The following is a 25,391-nucleotide window of genomic DNA, read 5'->3' on the forward strand; positions in this document are numbered from 1 at the left end:
ACTTTTATTATTTTGAAGTTACATTTAAATTAGCCACATATGGCTAGTATACTGGAAAACAGATTTAGTAGTCATTATGTGTTAATTAGCAGGTCTTAACTGAATTTGCTTGATTTTTGGTGACCCATTAGGTACGTGTGAGTATAAATATTTTTTATAGGGCATAAATATTTTTATAATTTTATGTTTTTATCAACAAATTCAAATTACTTTTAACTTCTGGTTAAGACTGTATTGGGGGGTCAGTAATTATTCATAACATACATTATATTACAGAACTGGAAAGACCTTCAGAAGACAAGTAGTTACACTCTATCAAGGACAATGTGTGTGGCATGTTGCAAGGAGGGCAAAAGAGGCATACTGGGTGATGGTTCACAACTGGAGTTTTGAAGTTAGGAAGATCTGGAATAAAGTACTGGTTCTGCTATAGAGTAGCACTGGGATCTTAGGCAAGCTATTTCACCTCTTTCTTCCTCAGTTTTATTTATCCTTTGTAGAACAGGACAGTAACAGTAGCTTCTTCACTGGGTGGTGAGATAATCAAATGATATCAAGGACTTAAGAACCCAGAACAGTGCCCTGTTTTACATTACTATTTTATCATCAATGTACCATTTTATTACCCCTATTAATTAAAATTAATAATATTGTATGAGGAATGTTCTAGCATACACTCAATAAACTGACTTAGTAGAAACCATTTCATGACTCAGTATGGGAGAGAGCTACACGTGTGATTTGGGATACATCGCTGTACTGTTACCCAGAAAACGTCAGTTAGAATCTAGTGTCCACAACTTACTAATGCAGCCAGGTGACATGTTGTAGTCTGTACCTCACTCCTTACCTGAAAAATGAGAAGAAAATTTACCTCTCCAAGTTGTTCAGAGAGTAAAATATGTAAACATGCTTTGCTCATATAAAGGATACTGAGTAACAACTATTTCCTTTCTTCCATCTATTGGGTCAAAGGAATTATGTGCTTCAAAACTAAGTTCTCAGGATTAAAGGGTAGAATCAAGAGTAGTTTCTCTGGGAGTTAAATTATGATATTTATGAAAAATTAATGAGATGAAGAAAAGAATCTCAGACCGAAAATGTCAGAGTAGCCACGTTGGTGATGGTGATGTATCTGTACACGTAAAAAATACCCAGGGTATACATCTTTGTTGAGGTGCAACACTGAAATATAGAAAGTACAGGAATTCAATTTGGATATCCTAAAGAAGGAGTAACGCAAACAAAGGCTTTGTCTGTTCCCTGCACCAAGGGTTTCCCTACCTCAGGGACAGATGCAAACGATCTGATGCCATTATGCCATCACTCCACCTAGATGGCAGAGAGGTTTCACGTTACCTGCCAAGTCCTAATGAATTGCAGTGGAGGTTCTATAAGGCTGTGACCTCAGCAGGGATGAGTGCCATGATTGATTAGCCCTGTCTGCCTGGAGTCAGGAGGAGGGCTGGGAGGGGGCACCTTCACACTCCATTTGCAGATCCTTTCATACCACTCATTGCCATTTTTCTGATTTTGAGAACACAGAACTCCTGAGTGTAATCCTAATCTCCTAGATCTTTCTGTACACAGAATAACCTGATATCTAACAGTCCAGTAATCTTAACCATGATATTTCTGGCTTGTAAATTATTCAGTTGGCATTCTAGTTCATTGACTAGTCTTTTGTGAGCTCAGCTACTCCACTGGGCAGCAGCATCTGTTCTCAGTAAATTGACAAAGTCAATTTTCTGAGTCAGCAATTTTGATAAGCAGAGCACACACTATGGTAAATTCACAAAGGTAAATCTTATCTGACTTCTCAGTAGCCGAAAGGAAGGCTGGCTTTCCTGGTAAGAAAATAACTCTAACAGATACTTCCTTTAGACTTCAACAAAGACTGTTTTTATTCAGTTTCCTCGTTTCCAATTTTTATATTTTCTTTTTCTTTCTTAATTTTTCTTAATTTTTTCTTCACAGATCTGTTCTTGCCAGTCTTAGACAATGTTTAATTCTATATGAAAGCTCTCACCATCTCTCATTTTGAAGTTTAAAACCAGCAAGAGTACTTCGAGTAGACACTAGTTCTTTCTCAATCTATGACTTCATTAGCCTATCAACATGACTTAGGTCTTCGCCTTCCTTTTGATTCTTCCATCTTTCTTTCCCAAGCCCAAACCAACTCATTCATAGCCCTTTTGTGACAGCATCATTGCTTTTCCATGCCCACACACCACCCTGATTAAACCTGTGCTCTATCATTTTACCTTTCGAACATTTGCCAACCGATTCATCATCAAGGACTCTTCTCGGTCATCGTCATCATCCAGATCCAGCATTGGCATTCCAAAGGGGTCAATGATGCTACAGCACCTGGAACCTTCATCTCTTGGATCAAAGGGGTCCACGATTATGGGCTCTGTTCCTTTTATTTCACAGCGGCAAAAGGGGCAGCCTTGGCCATCCGACTCCTGAACAAACAAAAAAATATGATTGGTCTTTGTTCAAATAAATCAGTGCTGATAAGGGCCAATGTTCCCCACTATAAAAAGAAGTTGCAAACAAGAGGTTTTAGAGTAGGCAGTGAGAGTGAAGGAAGATCTGTCTTGAAGAAGTAACAGAGTAGAACAGAGATCCAACACAATAGATGTTAAATGTTCAGTATCACAAATATTCAAAGAAAAACTTCTCTAAAAAAAAGTTTGATTTGCCAAAGAAAAGGACTCTAACTTCATTTTCCTGAATGTTCACTTACAATTGTAATGTATCAAAATTTGAGAGTCCTACAGAAAAGTGATAATTAAATCATTTCTCTTTTCCCCAAAAGGCTCCAGTGCTAATTAAACATTCTATAAAATGATATTTTGATAAAAATTCATTATAAATAAAGTAGTAGTACCAATTAGAACAAGCATTTCTGGAAAAGTTCCTGTGCATGTACCTATGGCTTAATATTTCCATCAATTGCCTAGGTTTCAAAAAATCTTGATTTGTAAATGGTGGGGAAAAAATAAAGCAAATTAACATCTAGGAACCATCAACTGTTCAGAGAGCCTGTCATTCTGACACAGCTTATTTGGCATATAAAACCATGTGAAATATTAAATTTCACCCCTCATCTTGCTTTCAAACTAGATACTGCAAAAAGATCTGTACTAATACTTTTGGACCGGAAACTTATTTATTGGTAATTACTGAAGGTTTTATATTCAAAGTCTCCCAAGTCCATTTCTCAAAACTAACTGAATTAAGAATTCACAATTGGCAAGGAAATAGAACAAGACCATTTCCTCACCCTGCACGCAGTGCTGTCTCCCAGAGATAGATGGTGTATGGTGCTCGCTGCCATGTTTTTGTTTCTGCATCTTACCCTGATTTTAGTAGTGTTATTTAAAAAATAGTAAAAATCATACAATCATTTTAAGGCAGAAATGGGATGAATTAGCACCATTTTAGAGATGAAACAAGGGATGCAAAGAGAGCTAACATCTTCAAAGAAACCATTCAGTACTTAACTCAGGACTGTCCCGCCCACTTGGTATGATGGGAAACTGGCTACATGCCCTACATGGACATTCTGATCAGCAGTGAAGTAATACTTTTGCTCTCCTCTCACTGACAATTGCTGGGCATCCACTCTGGCAGATCCTGTGGTTAGGTGAGTTATTCTTTTCCAAACGTCACCCAGATTAACAAGTGAACATCTCCCTTTGCCACATACATTGTCAAAGAAGAAAAACAAATGCTCTTTGCACCGGTTAATGAAAACACAACATTCCCTTATTCCTCTACTGTTGGATAATTTGGGAAAGAAACTTGGGATGATTAAGTAGTTGAACTAAGGTGGTGTGGAGAAATACAGGCAGGCTAACACAAAATCCTTTGATGTTTACTGCTATATATGCTTAAATTGGTGGACTTCAAGGCAACTTAAATATTTTGCTCCATCATTTTAACAGATGCTAAAACTAAGACTTAATACTTTTATAGGACATTAACATTTCCTAACATGGGAGTAAATATTTCAGGAAAGTTAAACTTTTCTCCTGTCTTTTGATAACATTAAATGCCAAGTGCATGGATGATATATGTTATATCATCTAGATAAAATCCCCTTGTCATTAAAGTCAAAAGGGATCCATATTCTGTGCCTGTGATGGAATTTTCTTATAGATCTACATAAAATTATTTCAGTAAGATAGTTCTAATATATAAGAGCAAGATGGGAAAGAGCTAATGTTTCCTCTGGTCTTTAATGCACGAAGGATGGAAAAGTAATACTTTGGGCCCTAAGTAGACACATCATTCACTAGCACATTTAAAAAAATTACAGAAAATTTCAAACATACACAGGAGCAGAGAGAAAAGTGTAATGAATCTGAATGCATTTACCACCCAACTCTAACAATTATCAATTCATGTTCAATCTCGTTTAATCTACACCTTCACTTACTCCTTCCACCCTTGGATTATTCTGAAGCACACGCTGCACATTACATAAATTCATGTATAAATGTTTTAGTAGGCATTTCTAAAAATAGAAAATCTTTTAAGACCTAACTAAAGCATAATTACCATAAGCAAAAATTAGTCCACTCAATCTAACCCATTAGTCATTATTTTTTTAGTACAGTGCCTGGAATGTGTATGCCACAGTATTCAGCTATAAAAGCTTCTCTTAGAACCTTCAAGGCCCATTTGCATGCTGTTTTGGTTAAGGATGACTTCTGGATTATATGATCCATTTCCTGAGAGAGGGTAACTGAAAAGACGAGTTTGGAAAAGAGAAGAGTTGAAGGGCAGTGATAGCATCTTGGTGGCACCTAGGAAAAGACTAGGAAAAGTTCATCTATTACTGAAATTAGGTTTTCTCCATCTCCACTATCTGGAAGCTTAATACTGTACAAATCACTCATGTATTTTCAAGTAGCTGTTTTATGAATATATATGAGAAAGCTATATATAGAATATATATATATATAAATATATATAGAATATATACGAGAAACTATATATAGTTTCTGTTTAGCTTTACCTCTGTTGAGAGTTCAACGTGACTCAATTAAAAACAACAAAAACTCCCCCCCAAAACCCCAGCTGAAACGTACATCCAGACATAGATCACGCTGAATCTGTCTCCTTAATGGTATTTACACAAATATGACCTCACCCATCACTCTTTCTCTGTAAACTGACTACTGCCATATGCAAATTAAGTCCCACCATACAGCCACTTTGGTATTATTCTGCCCTAGTTTCTGTCAGATGACTGACAATACACACAAAGAACGTCTTCAATAGCATAGAACTCATTAGGATTGTACCTCAATAATTAAAATAATGTTTCTGTCAACATATGGTTAATGTAAGATCAAGGAACACATGTTAATGAAGAAGAAAGACCAATAAATAATTCCTTTTCTAGTCCTCGACGTATTCATATTCTGAGAATGTGAAGAGGAAGTACTTGGGATTCCATTCATTCTAACAACTCAGTAGATTCTACTTCCTTAAAAAAGAATTACTTCCAAACCAAAGATACAGAAGTTATCCATGAGTGTACTACACTCATCTGAAACTTAACTAAGTAATATGCTCATGACAAAATAATTCAGACTCCTATGCCAACCACTGATACTCAGTTAATGATATCAAGTATGAATATAACCTGAGAACAAATTAACACTTGACAGAAAAACAGAAAAAATATTCTTTCACCTCCAAAATTACCCATTCCCCACTCACACCCTGTGTAAAAATCCAAATAAATATCAGTATCATATCACCATCATCATCATCATCATCATTCATTCTAATGTACTGGTCAGCTTCTATGTTCTTTCTGATTAAATATTGTTTAGATGGGTATTACCTCTTAAATACCTTTTTTTTATTTTTTTTAAGATACACATTATATACAGCACAATTTATTTGCTCTCAGGATGATTAATTATTAGAGGTCATGCTTTAAGGTTAATCACTTCATGGCTTCCTACATGCTCAATATACTAGAGGACCTGGAAATATAAGTAAAACTTCTTGAGTCTTATTTTGGAATGCATTTTATATTTTTTACTGTGTGTGCATGCATGCTTTCTGTATCAGTAACTTCTAATTTACATTATTTTGCTATATTTCACATAGATTTGAAGTTACCATAAATCATTTTTGTAATACTTGGAAAAATTATAAATAAGTAACTGGAAAAATACATACATATACTGAGAATAAATTGTGTCCATATTAAGCATTTCAGAGCACAATATTTCCCACAGAAATTCAATAACTTCTTGTTAAAAAAAGAATAAGGATAGTTAATAGTAATCTTAGAATAAAGAACCCAGAGTGAAAGGGATGGTTGGTTTTGGTGCTCTTTTATGAGAAGAAAAGATGTTGGTTAATCTAGACTCTTCCTGTTTTAATTTGTAAGACCCATGAAAACAGCAAATCAGAAAAAGAGCACAGATGTTCTGAATCAGGACATGTGAATTAGAATCCTACATCCACTAATTATAGCTGTGTGACACTGGGTAAGCCATTTCATCTTATTTGTAGGGTATGAGTTTCTCAATACTGGATTCATAACAGAGGTTAAAATAAAGTTTATGAGTTCTAGCAATCTTGGGGTGGAGACTTTTGGGTTTTCTATGTAGAGTATCATGTCATCGGCGAAGAGGGAGAGTTTGAATTCTTCTTTGCCAATTTGAATGCCTTTAATGTCTTTTTGTTGTCTGATTGCTGAGGCGAGGACTTCCAGTACTATGTTGAATAGCAGTGGTGAGAGTGGACATCCCCGTCTTGTTCCTGATCTTAGGGGAAAGGCTCCCAGTGCTTCCCCATTGAGAATGATATTTGCTGTGGGCTTTTCATAGATGGCTTTTAAGATGTTGAGGAATGTTCCCTCTATCCCTACACTCTGAATAGTTTTGATCAGGAATGGATGCTGTATTTTGTCAAATGCTTTCTCTGCATCTAATGAGAGGATCATATGGTTCTTGGTTTTTCTCTTGCTGATATGATGAATCACACTGATTGTTTTACGAGTGTTGAACCAGCCTTGTGTCCCGGGGATAAATCCTACTTGGTCATGGTATCAGATAAAGGACTAGTTTCCAAGTTCTATAAAGAACTTATTAAACTCAACAGGAAAGAAACAAACAATCCAATCATGAAATGGGCAAAAGACATGAAGAGAAATCTCACAGAGGAAGACTTAGACATGGCCAAAATGCACATGAGAAAATGCTCTGCATCACTTGCCATCAGGGAAATACAAATCAAAACCACAATGAGATACCACCTCACACCAGTGAGAATGGGGAAAATTAACAAGACGGGAAACAACAAATGTTGGAGAGGATGCGGAGAAAAGGGAACCCTCTTACACTGTTGGTGGGAATGTGAACTGGTGCAGCCACTCTGGAAAACTGTGTGGAGGTTCCTCAAAGAGTTAAAAATAGACCTGCCCTACGACCCAGCAATTGCACTGTTGGGGATTTACCCCAAAGATACAGATGCAATGAAACGCCGGGACACCTGCACCCCGATGTTTATAGCAGCGATGTCCACAATAGCCAAACTGTGGAAGGAGCCTCGGTGTCCATCGAAAGATGAATGGATTAAGAAGATGTGGTCTATGTATACAATGGAATATTCCTCAGCCATTAGAAATGACAAATACCCACCATTTGCTTCAACGTGGATAGAACTGGAGGGTATTATGCTGAGTGAAGTAAGTCAATCGGAGAAGGGCAAACATTATATGTTCTCATTCATTTGGGGAATATAAATAATAGTGAAAGGGAATATAAGGGAAGGGAGAAGAAATGTGTGGGAAATACCAGAAAGGGAGACAGAACATAAAGACTCCTAACTCTGGGAAACGAACTAGGGGTGGTGGAAGGGGAGGAGGGCGGGGGGGTGGAGGTGAATGGGTGACGGGCACGGGGGGGGGCAGTTGACAGGATGAGCACTGGGTGTTATTCTATATGTTGGTAAATTGAACACCAATAAAAAATAAATATATTAAAAAAATAAAAATAAAGTTTAAAATAGCTACCCACTCTTGATCATTCAAAAATGAAAAAAAGTAACTATTTGGTTCAAATTGCAAATTTTAAAATTAAATAAACTACTGTAATCAATAAATATCGTTTGCTCTAAGTGAAAAGTTTCAGCTTTTAATAGGAAGATGAAAAACTTGTCCTAGTAATTAGAGTATTGCTTGGGATACGTTTTTTACATAGTAAGAGCTTTTAATATATTTGTTGCTAGAGTCCAACTTAAAATGTTAATGCATGAAGCTTATGCATTCTAAAGATGATTCATTTAATGGAATCAACTTTTAAAATATCTATGGAAGGCCTTTGTTAGAGTCAACCAGAAACTTTTCCCAAGAGCCAATACCCGCTACTGTGCAGGCACCTTACGATAAGGCCAACCCGCATTTTATATAGTCACTGGACTCAGAGTCAAGTATTTGCTCTACCAGATTTTATTTTCTCTTTTTCATTCATACTGGCATCACTGTCATTCACAAAATGATTGTAACATTTCTGGATGACTCAGGTAGCCCTTACATTACTCCCAAAGTGAAACAGGAGCTCCAACATTTTATCACATTTATATAAAAAAAAAAACACACACACACACACACACACAAAAAAAAAAAACCCAAAAACCACAACATGTAATCAAGGGCAGAAATACCACTTTAAAATCATCTTAAAGGCAAACAGAATTTTCTTATTTGTAGTACTAAGATTAAAAAGTTTTACTGAGGCTAGAAATGTGAAGGTTGGTTGCTTTTGAGGAAGATACAGTAAATGATTATTTCTTTGTGCCTTAAATGTGAGCATGTGAGCTAGCTTCTCACCTCTTAGATAACTACATATTTTTCCCCCAACAATTCTCTCTAAATATAGGACATCCATAATCATGCTCCATATTAAAAACAGGGCTTATTGATTTTTATCTAATGACTTTGTGAAATATCATTTTGAATATTCCAGATATCTTTCTTTTAAACTATTTGGGAAAAGACGCAGAAGAAATAATCACAGGAATAAATTAATTTTACTTTTAATTGAATGAAAGTCCTTGGCAGTAATTCAAAACCAGGCTGCACATCCAATTGATATGTATATATATATATATATATATATATATATATATAAACATACAAATATTTATTTATATATATATTCATTTTTATTTTGAAAAGAAGATGTGGAGAACACAGTTTAGAATCTATGCTGTCCATAAGCTCAGAAGCCACATTCTAGATTTCTGGGGAAAAATAAAAAGAAAACAGTATGAAAACAGTCCCTCCTCCCGTTATACCTAAGTGGTAAGTCTGCACCATCACTGCTATGCAATATGTAACTATAAAAAAAAAAAGGTGTGGAGCAGCTCTGGATAAAGAAGACAAATGTTTTGTTAAGAAAAATGTTTTCTGGAATAGCAAGGAAGTGGAAGAAAACTGCAAATTTTATTGGCAAAGACAGAACAGAAATGCCGCACCCAGAATGATCCTGCTTCAAAGAATGTCTCCAGAGAGGTGATTATTCAACTTATTTAGTATTCTGTGCAAACTCTGGCTTGCTTATTCAATTTATTAAATAACACAGATGTTTCAGAAGGAGAAAAAAGTATCTGACACCTCTTCAGAGGCATGACTAATGGGCCATTATGATAGAAATAAAAGGGGAACCACTTGCCGCCTGTAACAACTAACTGACACCACTACCATGCATTTCTTAGGGTTTCCGTTAATTACATAAGATTTTAGTTTCCAATGAATTCAATTAAACCAAAGTAGGGCATCAAATGGAAGAAAAGTTGGTGAAGAATGACTCGCTAAAAATGCACACTGGCTGAACACATTATGTTTTATGGTCAGGGTTTAATATTTCTTTCCGATTGGACTCTGAGTGATTTATCAGAGCTTCTTGGCAGACATGCAACCTTTAAAATCCTTTTCCAATCAGCATGCCCAACCAAAGTAGTTGAAAGTAACAAAAGATGTCTCGAATCCATAATTAAATTTGAAGGATAACAGGACGTTCATTTCAAGTAATTATTATTAATCCTATGCTCCTTTATAAAACTTTCAGATTTAATTTTAACTTCTTGAGGGTCAGGCCTGGGTCTTAGCATTCTTCCTAGCTCAGAGATTAGTAGAGAATCTGAGACATAGCAGCTGCCCAGGAATGTTTCCTAAATAAATGGATAAGTAAATGGGTTTGAGACACTGGCGAATGATGGATAAAACAATCCATGTCAGAGCGCCTGGGTGGCTCACCTGGTTAAGCGTCTACCTTCAGCTCAGGTGATGATCTCAGGGTCTTGCGATCGAGCCCAGTGTTGGGTTCCCTGCTCCGCGGGGAGCGTGTTCTCTCTCTGCCTTCTATACCCCTGCACCTGCTCCAGCTTGTGCTCATTCTCTCTTTCAAGTAAATAAAGTCTTTAAAAGACAATGCATGTAGCCTTCTACCATGGTGATCCATCCCTATGTATAATTAGTTTTGAAAACAATCATTTCTCTACAGAAAAAATAAGCCAGAGTATCAGACATAAACAATGGCTTTAAAGTAAGAAAATATGAACTCTAGCACTGTACCCATTTGCATAAGGAGAAAACTGAGAAAGAGAGACATTGCTGTGTGTACTCATACCCAGACTTCACAGTCATACAATATTTCCCACACTGCATCTACAAGGGTAGATACAACCTTTGGCCATATACCGCAGAACTATGGAAGTGTTCAATAATCGTTCTTTTACTTCTCATATTCACCATCAATCAGCTTAAGTCCTGTGAGCAGCTCATGGAGGCCAGGATATAAGGTTTTTAGCATACCAATGGTTTGTCAAATGCATTTTAAGTGGATTAACTTTATACGAATTCTTTTTTTTTTTTTTCAAGTAATGAGGGCATTTTGCAATAACATGTTTAAATGATTGTCAAACACTGCTCTTCATATTATATGAAAACAGCCCAAACAGATCTGTTGTTTGGCAGGAAGCACCACTTCATGACATCTACATGTAGGGTAGAAATATTTAAGTTATCCCACAGTGGAAATGTTCAAAAGTTGACTCTTCCTTAAACCACTAAAATCCCACTGAGATATAAAGACTATGGAATATCCCTTTGGAATTCTGCAACCTTGGCCTAAGAACAATGTTTTTCAGGGTAGAGAAAACTTGAACCAGGGATCACCACGCACGTTTCTTGGTGTAAAAAAGTAATAAAGAGAAATTCAGTTTTACTGCCTCTAGCCTAGTGCCAGTATTATTGGAAGCAATAAAAGTAAAATAATGTGGCTCAAAAATAAGTGGACAAAATCAAAATGTGAAAAGTTGAAGGGAATCATCCAGCAGCTACTGAATGGAACAAATGGATCTTAGGTTTAAAACACTTAGAATTTATTCTCAGGTCTTGAGCATAATAAAAAGTCTTTGAAAAAAATCATGGATGCTTTTCAAAAGAAAAATGATCAGAACTAAAGACATTTGATCTACAATATCAACAATTTATCTATTTAACATCTTTTTCATGTAATCTGAGTCATCTTCTCTTTACACTATCTAGCATACAGTCCATAAATATTTACCGAATACCTGCCACTGTGGCAGCAGCTAGCATGCTAGGAGAGAGGGATTCTAAACTAGGTTCTCCAAGAAAAACAGGTAAATATGTAATGTTTACAATACAAATACAACGAGGTAAGAGTTTACAGGAGACATACACAAAATATTTATTTGCAATATTTGCAAGAAAGAAAAATATTTATTTGCAAAGCCTCTTGTGTGGGAGGAATTAAAAAATAAAGCTGAAAATAATGCTTTTGAACATTTTTCATTAACCTATTCACAAATTCCTATGATCAGATGAAAATGATAACATTATTTGCTAGTAACATGAGTGTGAGTTGAGTATGATTTCAACTTTCTGAGTATTTTTGCATTTGTCACCTTTTAGTTACTACTTCACTTAGTAAACCACTACTTTATAATGACCTCCTGAAATTTTAAAGACTAAGTTTTCAGTGCTTGGCAATTTAGGCACTTCCTCAATTTCTAAAAGTAAAACTGAGAAGTATTTCAGAGTAATAAAGAAAAAAATGCAAATGTTAACGATTTACAAATATGATTGGGCACATCTTTACATAAGACCATTAGACCAATAAGAAAAATCGTGAAGTGAATCAAGGAACTAATTAGCCACTAGCAAGAGGAACTGTACCATTTGGAGAATGCACAGTAATATACAGAAAAGTTGTGGTGATGTAAGGGACAAAGGATTAATAATACAGCTCTGGCAACAGGGAAATGCTCCTGTGTCTTTTGTACATAACACACCTATTTATTGCAAATAGTTCACAAACTTACTAAAGAGACTGTACTGTACTGTCCCTGAAATTTTAAAATGTAAATTCCTTTTGAGAAGTCTACAAGAAGTAAAATAGATGAAATCTGTTTGTTTTATATTCAGTCACACTCTTTTACTTACACTGGGCTACATACAAGGCAAACAGCTATTCTGTATGATGCTTTAAACAATAATCTTTGGTAGTAAAAGGGTTTGCCAACCTAATGGGGGCTTCTGACTTTTAACCCACTTCACTTTGAAACGTGAGGGTTCGTTTTGAGTTGAAGATGGCAAATCCTGCCACATGTACGTATGCGCATGCTCCCAGACTGAGGCCCCAGGAGGAGAGGCCAAAGACACAGGCCAGGCATAGGGCCAGAGAATACTAGGAGTTTGTACCAGCCTAAACTCTGGTTTTCTTTGGGAGAAATACAAAGTTTTTAGCTTCTCTGTACCATCAGGACTGTAACACCATCCCGAAGTCATAAATCAATCCAAAGGGGTGACAAACACAATTGGTGTCTATTTCTCCTAAGATACTGAATGGGTCTCAGGCAAAGCAAATCATCCTAACAGTCCAATCTGCCAGTCAGGCACTGAGTATCTCTGTAATACTTTCTATTGATGTGAAATCCACTTGCAAACAGTTCTCTCTCTACCAGACTAACTTACTTAAAGTCATTTATAAAAAGACCTTGTTTAGTCTGCAGAACAATTAATGTAACTTATATAGCAATCAAGTGCCTAGACGTTAAGAATCAGCGTGCTGATGTCACACTGAGCACCACTCTTCTTCCAACTTCTCCTTATACTCTGCAAAATTCACCATATGAAGGGATAAAGGGAAATTAGGGCATTTATATTAAGGAAAAGCTAAAGTAAAATATAAACCAAGTGCATACTGAAAAGGAGAAGTGTAGGGATATTGAGCAATTTTTACTGAGATAGGAAAGGTATCTTGGAGCTCAGAAATGACACTGAAAACATAAATCGGGGGTGCCTGGGTGGCTCAACAGGTGGAGCGTCCAACTCTTGATTTTGGTTCAGGTCATGATCTTGGGGTCTTGGGATCAAGCCCCGAGTCAGACTCTGCTAGAGTCTCTCTCCTCCGCCCTCTGCCACTGCCCCCTGTTCATGTGCTTGCTCTCTCTCTCAAATAATAAATTTTTTTTTTAAGAAAGAAAAGAGAACATAAATCAATTCTAATTCATTTCTTTGTCCTTCCTCTTTTTCTTCATCAATTTCTCAAATCTCCCCAAAGGAAGAAGGAGGTCCATTTTGTAAGATTGTGGAAATGTGAAAATCATTATATTTTATTAGGAAGTAATGAGCTCAACAGTACCAGTGGTCCTGAGTCTGCATTCTCCCTGCCTGATCCTCTGAGGCTTTCCTTCGACAGGCAAAGCAGAGGCTCTGGGTTGAACAGAAGATCAAGGACAGAGAGGGCTCAGGAACAGGGTAAGGATGTCAATTATATACTCAACAGCAAACTATTTTTTAAAGATTTTATTTATTTATTCATGAGAGACAGAGAGAGAAAGAGGCAGAGACATAGGCAGAGTTTAGAAGCAGGCTCCAAGCAGGAGCCCGATGTAGGACTCGATCCTCGACCCTGGGATCAGGCCCTAAGTCAAAGGCAGATGCTCAATTGATGAGCCACCCATGCATCCCTAAAGAGAAAAATTTTTAAAAAGGTTTGAAAATGTAATTACTTGCTTTCCAAACCCCATCAATAATATTGACTCCAATACTGTGTTAAACAGTTAAAAATTACTTGATCAAAATATTCTGTAAATCCTTCAAATACTCAAAACTGGAAATCTATCTGAAGATCTATTTTTAAACCCCAACCTCTATTACAGATAAAGAAATATAAGAAAGCCCTTGGGGAAACCAGTTGTTCTCCAGGTCTTAGTCTAAAACACCAAATCAATTTATATTTATTGAATACCTGCATTCAGAGGGGAAGGCAGTTTGTCTTAGATTTTGCTTCTGCAAATTGGAAATTTTAGCCTGTTTCTGTGAGATCTCTAAGTATCTAGGAGACTCTCCCTGTCTGATTGTCCTATTTTATTAGCCTGAGGAGGCAACTGCACGCATATGTGAGACAGGAACCACACTTCCTCAGGAGAACAGGGCTCGTTGAAACATCAACACAAGATTTATACACTAGCATTTATTTTGCTTCGGAATGTGACCTACTATAAATAGAATTTGACCTGCAATAAAGCATATAAATATGAAGAGTTGGAAATATTGATAAGTGACATTCTGAGATCAGTGGTGTTATGGAGGTACTGTTTATGACTAAATACTAAAATCAAATTACACATGCCAAAGAAACAACATAAAACACAGCAAGAAAAATGGAATTATATAAAGCAGAAAATCAAACACATGAGATTTTTGTAAACAACTACTCAAAAACAGCATTCAATAGATCATTTCCTGAATCATTAAGATGAAGAAAATGGAAAAGAGAAATAGTAAGAGGGGATACAAGGAAGACATCAGTGTTGCCCATTAAGCCTGGATCATACCTGCCACGCTGTAAGGCAAGAGGTGCACATCAAATGCCCACAGGGCTCAATCTTGACATCTTTGTCGTTCTCAGCACAAATTTTACAGAGCTGAAAAGTGGAGCCCATTTCACAATATAATTCATATTGTTCCTGGAATTTGGGAGAAAAAAGGCAGTGTTAATATATTTCTAACATGAACTCTTAAAACTGAATTATCTCAAATACAATGACTTACAGTAAATTCCTTATACTCGATCCTGTTGAGAATATGTTACCGTTGAAGACATGTTTTAAATTGGTAATCACAATTTGGTCTACAAAGTCATTTTTTAAATGATGTGAGATTTTATCAGCAATTTCATAATCTTTTTTAATACTTTAGATTATTTAATGTTTTGGACTGTTCTTTTGGGAAGGGACTTGCTTCAATGGTGACTCAAAAGGCAAAACTTACAGTTTTGAAAGAAAATGTAAATAACCTTAGTTTCTTTGTAAGTACTCATCTAATTTTACTGTAAAATTGCAAATATACAGACATACATACCTGTTATCATATATATGTATATATGATACTGACTGAACATTAAATTTTATTTCTTAACTACCGTTAGAAATTCCAGAACAGAAGAAAAGCAGCATTTGCCAAGACCTTCCTGCATGCTAGGGGCTGTGTTCCACATTTATCATATAGTCTCCAAAGCATAATAAGATATATTGAATTAAAAAAATACCTGAGGCTCAGTAAGTTTAGATTGTTTTCCTCAAATTCTATATTAAATCTCTAAATTGCATATTCTTTTCCCAATACAGCACTGTCAGGAAAACTAATCACTTCAGCAACCAAAAATGCTTTATTAAACATCTATTCTCTTGATATACTAGTTTTGAACATTTTGGCATAGTGAAATTCTTGGTGTCCAAATACTGAAAAGATCTATGTCATAAAGAAGACACAAATACATCAGTGCATGTAAAGAAATTAGGAAAATTAATAGGGATACAAAGAAAATTAATAGGGATACAAAGAAAGGGAATTATGGAAATAAAAATTCATTTAAAGGAGGCAATGTTTCAGTCAGTAAGTGCCTATTACGTACCTGGCGCTGGGCAGGATAAATAAGTGACAATATTTAACTCCTAGTCTACCAAAAGATCTTACAATCTTGATGAGAAAAAAAAAGCACATATATACATACAAAGATACATATACACATATACACATTCTATGTAAGCTGCGTCTGCCATGAAGTATGTATGTATGACTGTATAATTCTTAAAGAAATTAAGAAAAAAGATGAGAATGGATCAAGATGAAAAATAAATCTAAAGCAATTAAAAATAAATTGTAAGTCACTTAAGTCTCTAAAATAAAATAATAGCTAAGGATTTATATTGTTATGACATCCAAAGACTGGTTTGCAATTATTAAAAAATTACAGTAAGCTAAGATTACAACTGCAGAATTCAGTGGAACCTAAGTGGTAAGTTAATCAAATATTTATAAAATTTAATTGAGTATTACTCCGGAATATGTATTTTTATACCATGACTCTATGAAGAGGAAGTGTCTTTTGTGAGTGTCCTTTTACATGTATTAGAACATAATTACTACACAAGTAAAACGATGTCAATTATATGGTATACTTTAAAAACTGTCCATCAACTGTACATATGTCAAAAAATATGCTTCACACAATACCAAGACCACTAAATCTGGAGAAATCAAAATAAAATTTAAAATTACCTCTTGTCTTCCCCAAAATCTATAATTTCTGTTTTTTATTAGATTTTTATTTGTGATACAAAACACAAAAATATATAAATTATAAAATACTTTAAAACTAGACTCTATGTAAAATAAAATACTCAGGTTCTCCCTTTCATCTTCTTCCTTTTTTTTTTCAAAATTTTTTTTAAATTTATGATAGGCACACAGAGAGAGAGAGAGAGGCAGAGACATAGGCAGAGGGAGAAGCAGGCTCCATACACCGGGAGCCCGATGTGGGATTCGATCCCGGATCTCCAGGATCGCGCCCTGGGCCAAAGGCAGGCACTAAACCGCTGCACCACCCAGGGATCCCCTTCATCTTCTTCCTATCTCCCCAAACCCTCCTACCTCCTTAATGAAGTGCTATTACCAGTTTGGTATTTCTTATTTTTAAAAAGTATATTCATATGTTCATATATGGTAATTTCTTTCTTCCTTTCTTTCTTTCCAGAAATTGAACTTATGTAATATAACTTTACAAAATGAAATGTTACATAATTGAGCTTTCAGTAATGGAACTTTTCTATGTAATAAAGATGCCGAAGTTCCCATATGAGTATGTGGAGCTACCTTCTTCCTCTTAATGATTCTACGATATAATGCAATATGAATGCACTATTTAACCTATGATTAAATAGTTTCTAACTTTTCATGTTAGAAAAAATTCTAAAGTGAATACCCCAATGTACAGATCTTTCTGCATCTATGTGAGGGGTATATACAGAAAGCAGAGTCAAAAATGTTTTTATTTGGATTTGGATAATTACTGAATATCACCCTCAAGAAAGGCTTACCAATTTACACTCCCATTCAATCTATGAGGCTGCCAACAATGGATTTATAAGAATATATTTATTATTTTCAATAAGCTTCAAGTACTCATTTGACTCTAAAAGCTAATGCATATCATTATTCTAATCTTCTTTGGAATTTTCTAAACCTATGGTCTCTCTTTGTATCTATATACTTACCTATGGATTTATCTATATATCTGCATAAATGCCAATATTATATTGGAAGCAAGAATGTTAACAGAAATTTTTATCCAAAAAATGGAGAAAGTAATGTATTTTTCTCAAACACTTTTAGAATTCCTCAAAGTATCTTTTGCAAAAAATATCTGTACTAAGATTTTTAGCTACACTATAAGAGGAAGCTTTTTATTTCAAAAGCATTAGATACTTAACAATTATAAATATGTTACCAGAAATTGTCCTTACCTGCGTAACTTTTATATGGTCATGTGGTGTGGGTTCACATAATCCAGTTAAATCAGGATTATAACTCCTCCCATCAGGATAAAGATAGCTGGATTATAAACAGAAACTTTATTACCATAAAAACAATTTTTAAGTGCATTTCATATTAATCAGATTTTCTATTTTCTATATTTCTAAAAGTTTCCTTTTAATGTAACATATCAAGAACTTGTGAGAACTTGTGTGGCCACTGTTTCCATAATATTATAAGTCACTTTCAAGACATTTAAAAATTTAGAAATCATTTTCATATGAGAAATACATAATGAATATGGACTTGGCCACTAAGCAACTATGTCTAGTTAAATACCTTTATCTGTATGTCCTTTAGGTAAGTTAAAAATTTTTCTTGTCATTTATGCTCTATTCCAAAATACCTTGAATGTACACCTACTTGCAATGGTTGTGTCTTTCATGTGAAGCACAGTTACTGTTAGGTGCATTATTTTCCATGCTTAATAACACAAGAGAAAAACGAAATGAAAGCCCACAAATTTCCTACAAAAGTTGTGTAGACACCTCCACAGTGTTCCTGTTTTCCAGCTTCCCATCCTGTCTTCTCATCTCACCCTCCATTCACCCACACAAACACACAAGTCTACACATACACAGTCAGACATGTACATACACATGTTTAAAGAAATCAGAAAATGCTACAATTATATGTTTCATTTACTTCAAATAAAACTACACACACAAAATCATTTATAAATCTGACATTCCACTGTTAGAATTAAAATAAGAACTCAAAGTTACAGTAAGGAGACCATCTTGTTAAAAGCTTTTATTCATTCAGACATTCATTTAAAAATGAAGTTTATTCTGTTGGTAAATACCTGCTTTAGATTTTGAAAAAATGATAATATTACTACTACATTATGTTGACCGATTAAGTTATACAGTTAGTTTTGTTTGGTAGCTCTCTGTTCTAGATAGTTTGAATGAAAAACTCAGAATAGAATGCTACTGTGATCATTATTTTAAGGGGCAAAACTATACTAGAAGTGTTCTGTGAAGTAACAAAAAATATTTATCCTTACATAGTCTATAAATATTTTCATGAATGTTCAAATTTTCCTAGTAACACAGAATAAAAATGAACCTAGAGGACAGACAATTCTCATGGGGTAAGGAACAAATCAGTAGATCAGTGAGATTTCTATTTGTTTGTTTTTCTTGTTTACAATTTAGGAAAGGGTTGACCACATCTGAAATGACAAATTTAGAGTGTTCTCACAGGGGTAAAGTTCTACAAATATTAATTGAAGAGTGATAAGTGAGAGTTGATAAGTAACTTTCCTTTTATATCCTAAATAATGGCCAGTTTTTAAGTTATTATATAACATTTTTGTTCATCACATGCTTAACATAGAGAAATTCTATGAAGAATTCAAAACTGAAATATTATAAAAACGATAATAAGGTTGGTAGAGGAAAGGTTAAAAGGGTCTATCTAATGTGCAAGGGGAAATTCAGTGATTACTGTCCTCCTCAGTAAACCAGGATGCTACTGATAAGTCCCTCTCTAAAGTAGGGAAGGAATAAAGAATCTCAGCTGGTTATGGAAGTAAACTTCTTTATTACCTATGTCATAATATATTGCATTAACTATAAGGAAAAGACAGCTGACTCTGATGATAGACGGGCCAGATAATATCCTGCATTTTACTGATATTGGGGGGGGGGAACCCTGTCTACAGTAATAATATCTATTTTAATATAATCTAAAAATAAGATTAAATAAGATTTAAATAAGATTAAAATGTTAATCCGACCTATTTTAATGTAATCTATCACTGAAGTTCAAGTTCAACTAATTAATTGCCTCTGAAGGGGTGTGTGTATGTAAATATTAACAGCTGATTTGCATAGGAGTTCAGAGGCCAAACTACTGATTACAATAATATTTTATTAGCTTTTTAAGAATAGATGGAAGGCATTATAAACATATAAATAAACTGTATCAAAATGACCACATGTACAAATTTACCCACTTGTAACCTCTATTTATAAAGTAAAACCTTACATCACATTTGATTAAAAACAAAATCCTGTAATCACAGTGAATCAAAAGCTACATAGATGAATCTTTAGATGCATTATAAGTAAGGTATAAATAACTGAGGAGACCAAATTTATGATAAGTTAAAGAAACAGATATACATACTTGTTACCAGTTTGCCGCACAATTTTTATGTAACTATTTCTAGAAAGCTCCCAACTTATAAGAAATGCATTTTTCTTCATATATATCCTATCACTTTTATTTTCTTTTTTGCAATTATTTTAGAAAAGGTGTAATTTTTCTTCTCTTTGCTAACTCTTGTGGACTTTCTCCTGCTAGGTTTCTATCACCATCTGTGCTGCAGCAAATAAGGGAACAGCCGTCTGTCTCTAAGTCACTCAGTAAGGGCAAAGAGCAAGAAAAGTAAGCTTGATGATATGACAATAGAACAAGAAACAGAACAAAAAGATGAAGGGAATGGCACATGACTAAAACAAATGAGAGATATTTACCAGGAAGGCACCTATCAGATTGTTTAAACTGTGTGGAAGAAAAAAAGTCCTTCTTACTCTGAAAGACAAAGGAGAACTTACCTATTTTTAAAATTTTAAAAATGCATAGCTTAAGTTAAACAGAATACAGCTAATAACAGATAATTCTGGAATAGGGATTGGATATCAGTGTGACCAAAAGAAGAAAGATACAAAGAGAAAAGGAAGGGAAGGGGTAAGAAAAGGGTAAGAAAATAAAGGAAAATCTAGTCAAATAAAAAGGAGGGTTACACGAAGCAACCGAAGTCTGTGATTTTAAAGAATTATCTTCTTAATAAGCTTTTTCATCTATTTGAAACTACTTTTCAGTACCTTTTTTTTCTCCCATAAAAGATACAAACTCGTGTTCTAATCTGATGCTGGAATTGACTGGCTGTCATATACAATTTAATTCAAATCAGTTACCTTAAAATCACTATTTTAAGAGATGAACGATAAAAACTAAGGAGCACTCCATTTCTGAGTCTTGAAATAAGAAAAAAAAACCAAAACTGCCAGATCATCAGCCTTACTATCTTTTCTCTCCATCGCAAAGCAGTGTCTATCTTTCAAATTGGTGAATAATAAGCACCCTGACTCCCATTTCTCATACTCACAATCCTTCCCTGCTGCCATCAATCAGGGCTTGAAACAAGGGCTTGTTATGTGGTATGGTCTGTAAGATATTGCCATCCCCTGTCACATAGCCGATGGCCCACTGTCCCAATCTGGTGCAGCTTAATCGGAAAATGTAGCTGTAAAGCATGAGAAAATTATGTTTAGTCACAAAGTGTATGTTAACTACTAAACCATCTGTTAGACTTTTTTTAAAGTCAAGAAATAAACGGAATCATTTAGAATATCTGAAATAAGGCTCTATCTTATTTTTACACCGTTGTCCTTCTCTGTTCATTGATCTGTAAAAGCAGCACTGACAATAATTCCATTTAAATACTTCCAGGGCTACAAGACTAAAGAATTGAAGTTGATGCACTTCAATATCAAAAAATCCACTGCCATCCCCATCAGCAGGTGCTCTGTATGAAAGTGTGATGGTATGAAACAGCCGGGACAGAAATCATTTTTGGGAAGTAAAGTAAAAATTTAATTTGTTCACCTCAGACAGAAACTGAGTCCGTTTCTACCATGGAATTCAATATGTTACATTGTCATTTTAAAATTGTGCATTTTTAGTGAATGACTTGTTTAAAAATAGTATTTTTTTCTTTTAAGTGTTCCAGCCATTCATCTTTAAATGAAAGATCAAAAGAGCTGAACTATACTAACGAGAAGGCAAACTAGATTAAGCTCATGGCTGCCACCCAACCCTGTCCAGTTCAATGTCCTACAGTAGGAAGTTAAAATAGTTCAAAAATATAAATCAAATTAATGACACTGACAAGGAAACGTTGACTTGGTTTTAAATTCATTGTTATTTATTTATTAATACAGCTGTCTGCTTATTTCATTTTAGATCATTTATCTTTATTTAAGTGTACTGCACTCAGTCTTGCCATCATGACAACCAGATCTGGATTTTAGAACCCCTTAAGCAGCTCAAAAGTAGGTCAACAATCTGTTGGTTGTATTTGAGTACCCTGATTGCTATACATACGTGACAGAAATTCATATTTCTTAATGTACATTAGTTACTGATGAACCAAGTACTATAAAAATAACTTTACAGGATAAATTAACATATATAATGGCTATATAGTCATTCAATTTAATTGTATATTTAATACTGCAAGGTGATTTCATCTTTCACCAAGAAAATCGGTTTTGTGGGGTTTTTTTAAAGAGTTTATTTATTCATTAGAGATACAGAGAGAGAGGGAGGCAGAGACACAGGCACAGGGAGAAGCAGGCTCCATGCAGGAAGCCTGATGCAGGACTTGATCCCAGGACCCCGGGGTCATGACGTGAGCTGAAGGCAGACGCTCAACCACTGGGCCACCCAGGTGCTCCAAAAATTGGGTTCTTAAAGAAAGAAAGAAGTTGTGACTTTTAAATACTGAGAACTTCACACTTGTTTGGAATCTTTGGAAAGGACTTTTGAAGAAAGCCCAAAAGCGTATTCTCCTAGAGAGCCTGGAAACAGAATACGGACCTGCCAATTAATGGAACCCTTAAATCACAATTACAGGCAAAACCGTTCCACACAGACTGTCAGTTGGATCCCCCCAAAAAGCAACCTGAGAGACTCCAATGTCCTTGGAATGTCCTACTGTTTTCTGTACCATGAAGCTAAAGAAAAGAAACACTTTCCAAAAGAGAACAAACAGGTATTTTGCAAAACAAGTATTAATCAAAATTGTTTGATCTGTTTGCCGAGTTTTTCTTAGGTTTACATTTCAAATACCACATCACACTTCACACATAACTGTACCACAGACTGACCACTTCATCGTTGCCTAAAACTTAGTAGAATAAACCGTTACACGGCAAGTTAGGAAGAAAAGGAAGACGTCCTTTTGGAGGACACTGGCTTTTTCTTAAGAGAACTAGTCCAATAGTGATGAGGCCTGGCTTTTGCTCCCAACAGTGTTCTCTCCCAACATTATTTATCTCCATGATCTTGAATAAAAGAATACAAAAGGGACTTGGGTTTCTTAATTTCCCAAATAAATTCTGTGTTAAATTTGTATGATTGTGTAATTCCAAACATAGCACATCTTTCAAATAATACTCCAAGAACAAAAAGATACTTTGATACCAATCTATAGAGTAGACGTTATGGAAAAATCTGGTTAGGAGGGATGCTTGACCAAAAGAGAATGACTCATCTAAGCCACTGTCAGCATCTCAATGAGAACCAACTCTCCCTAATCTAAATGGAAGACTTCATTCAACAGGAGCCAAACTGTTCTCTGTACCCACTACCTTTTTTTTATATACCATATAAATTCTTAAAAACAAAAAAGATGGGAATTTTAATTATGGCAGAGGAAAAGGAATTGACAGTATTGGCTTGTACTAGAAACTACTTTGTTAAAGGACAAACACCATTTGCACTACAAATCAGATTTTAAAAATGGCATTAAAAGAAAAGTGTAACCATTAAAAAAAAAACAGCCAAACTCATTCCCACATTCATCCAGTGTTCTCATGGATGTTGGATTGTTATCTCCTACTAAAATGTCAACGTGTGAGGACAGGTCTCCATTGTCATTGCTGCCATACTCAGCACACTGCTTGACAAAGCACAAACACCTACCATGTAACTAATGCATTTCTAAATGGCACATGGGGTAAATGCATGAACCAGGAAAGAGATTTTCTGATCCAGATTTGTCATTAATAAGGTACAATTTCAAAGCCACAGGGGCTGACCAAACAGCCAACTTCTGTGAGTTTCACCTAGTTTCATCATCTGGAAAAACAAAACAAGAATTCTGAAACTACAAAGAATAACATAGTATGAAAAGAATTTTTAAGAACACGAAATTGGTTGGAATGGGTTTATATATGTTTAGATACTTATGCATGTTTATCATGTACATATATGTATCCTTTTATGTACTTATATTTGTTTTTATGTATTATATGTAATTATGTTTAGCATAGAACCAAATTGAATATTTTGAAAAATACCCTAAAATAATGAACATGAAACGGATTTATTTTGTCTTTAGCACAATATTCAAGTATTCAATATACACTTACAATTTTATACACAAACCCAGGTGTCATGAAAACAGACAATGCTAATACTCCAATTTGAAAATCAGAGCTCTGAGACTTAATACATTTCTAAGTTTATCAAATTACATGGTACCATATACTCTTTCACTTTATGAACACAGTATAAATACAATGAATCAATATAAAGGATTCAATTAAGAAGTACCATTGTGGTCTATTAGCATTTCCTCCCCAACAACCCCCCCTCCCCACGCCTCCTCCAGCCACGGGTGTTACTGATTTACTTAAATGGACAAGAGAGCACTTTTCATCATTAGATATACCACATAATATTACTGCTGAAAAGGCTTACCTTCCAGGTTTGGTGCTGTATTTCTGCAGTCGTGCTTTAACTTCATCGTATGTGAGAAATGCCATGTAACCTGGATGTGTTACAGCTAAGAAATTCCAATTCCGTAAAATAGAGCCCCAAGGCTAAAAATATGAATAAATGAAAAGGTGTTATCTAGGTAATATCAACTACCAATTATATACCAACCCATCATTTAATATATAGTTACTGAAACTCTCGGATTTTTTTTAAGTGAATATGAGCTTATGTGGCTTGGGTCAACTTTTATCACCTAACAGCAAACATGCCATACCTTATTCTCTTTTTGAGAAATTTTAGGCAGAAAACAGGATAGAATATAAAGAAAAAAAAAGAAAAACTACATACTTTCTTCACAAATTCTATTCCCAATACGGCATTTGTGATCATTTTGATACATACATCACTTTTTTGTTCAAAACTCTCTAACTTTGAGTAAAAGCCAAAGTCCTTATAAAAGGTCTAGGACTTTAGGGTTGATGTCTAGTTCCCTTTCCTCTCCATCTGCTGTGACTTTTGCACTTCCAGCCTCCTCTCCAGGCACCCTGGCTTCTTCTCTGTAGTTGGCTTCAACACAAAGGTACTCTTCCCCCTGAAGTTTTATATTTGCGGATTCCTCTACCAGAATTTGTTCTCCAAATATCTAGGCAATTCCTCTCCAGTGTCACTTCCTCAATGAAGCCTTCTTGGACCACTCTACTTAATACTATTAGTTCTCATCACATTCCTTATCTCCCTTGGTCTGTTTCTGTTCAAAGCTATACCTTTAAGGTATCTAATTTTCTGGAATAAGAAGCCATACCATAGAATATAAGTGATTTGGCAAAGGTGATATATTAACCAAAAGCTACATGAGATTAAGGAACATGCCTGTCTTGCTCACTAAAGGGATACCAGCATCATGTGGTATCAGCATACA

General features: G+C 35.1%; 1 protein-coding gene across 8 annotated transcripts in view; it reads right to left on the bottom strand.

Moving 5' to 3' along the window:
* CBLB (Cbl proto-oncogene B) overlaps positions 1-25,391 on the bottom strand; it is a 217,111-nt gene that overhangs the window by 74,295 nt on the left and 117,425 nt on the right. For all 8 annotated transcript variants that reach the window (XM_025989998.2, XM_025990002.2, XM_025989999.2 and 5 more), the window contains 5 exons: positions 24,455-24,576; positions 21,075-21,212; positions 17,884-17,971; positions 14,914-15,045; positions 2,265-2,468 (listed from right to left, as the gene is read on the bottom strand). In XM_025989998.2, coding sequence (XP_025845783.1) covers positions 2,265-2,468; positions 14,914-15,045; positions 17,884-17,971; positions 21,075-21,212; positions 24,455-24,576 — 684 coding nt within the window. The remainder of the gene's footprint in view (positions 1-2,264; positions 2,469-14,913; positions 15,046-17,883; positions 17,972-21,074; positions 21,213-24,454; positions 24,577-25,391) is intronic.

Source organism: Vulpes vulpes, chromosome 1, assembly GCF_048418805.1.
Source record: "Vulpes vulpes isolate BD-2025 chromosome 1, VulVul3, whole genome shotgun sequence".
Classification (NCBI taxonomy): domain Eukaryota; kingdom Metazoa; phylum Chordata; class Mammalia; order Carnivora; family Canidae; genus Vulpes; species Vulpes vulpes.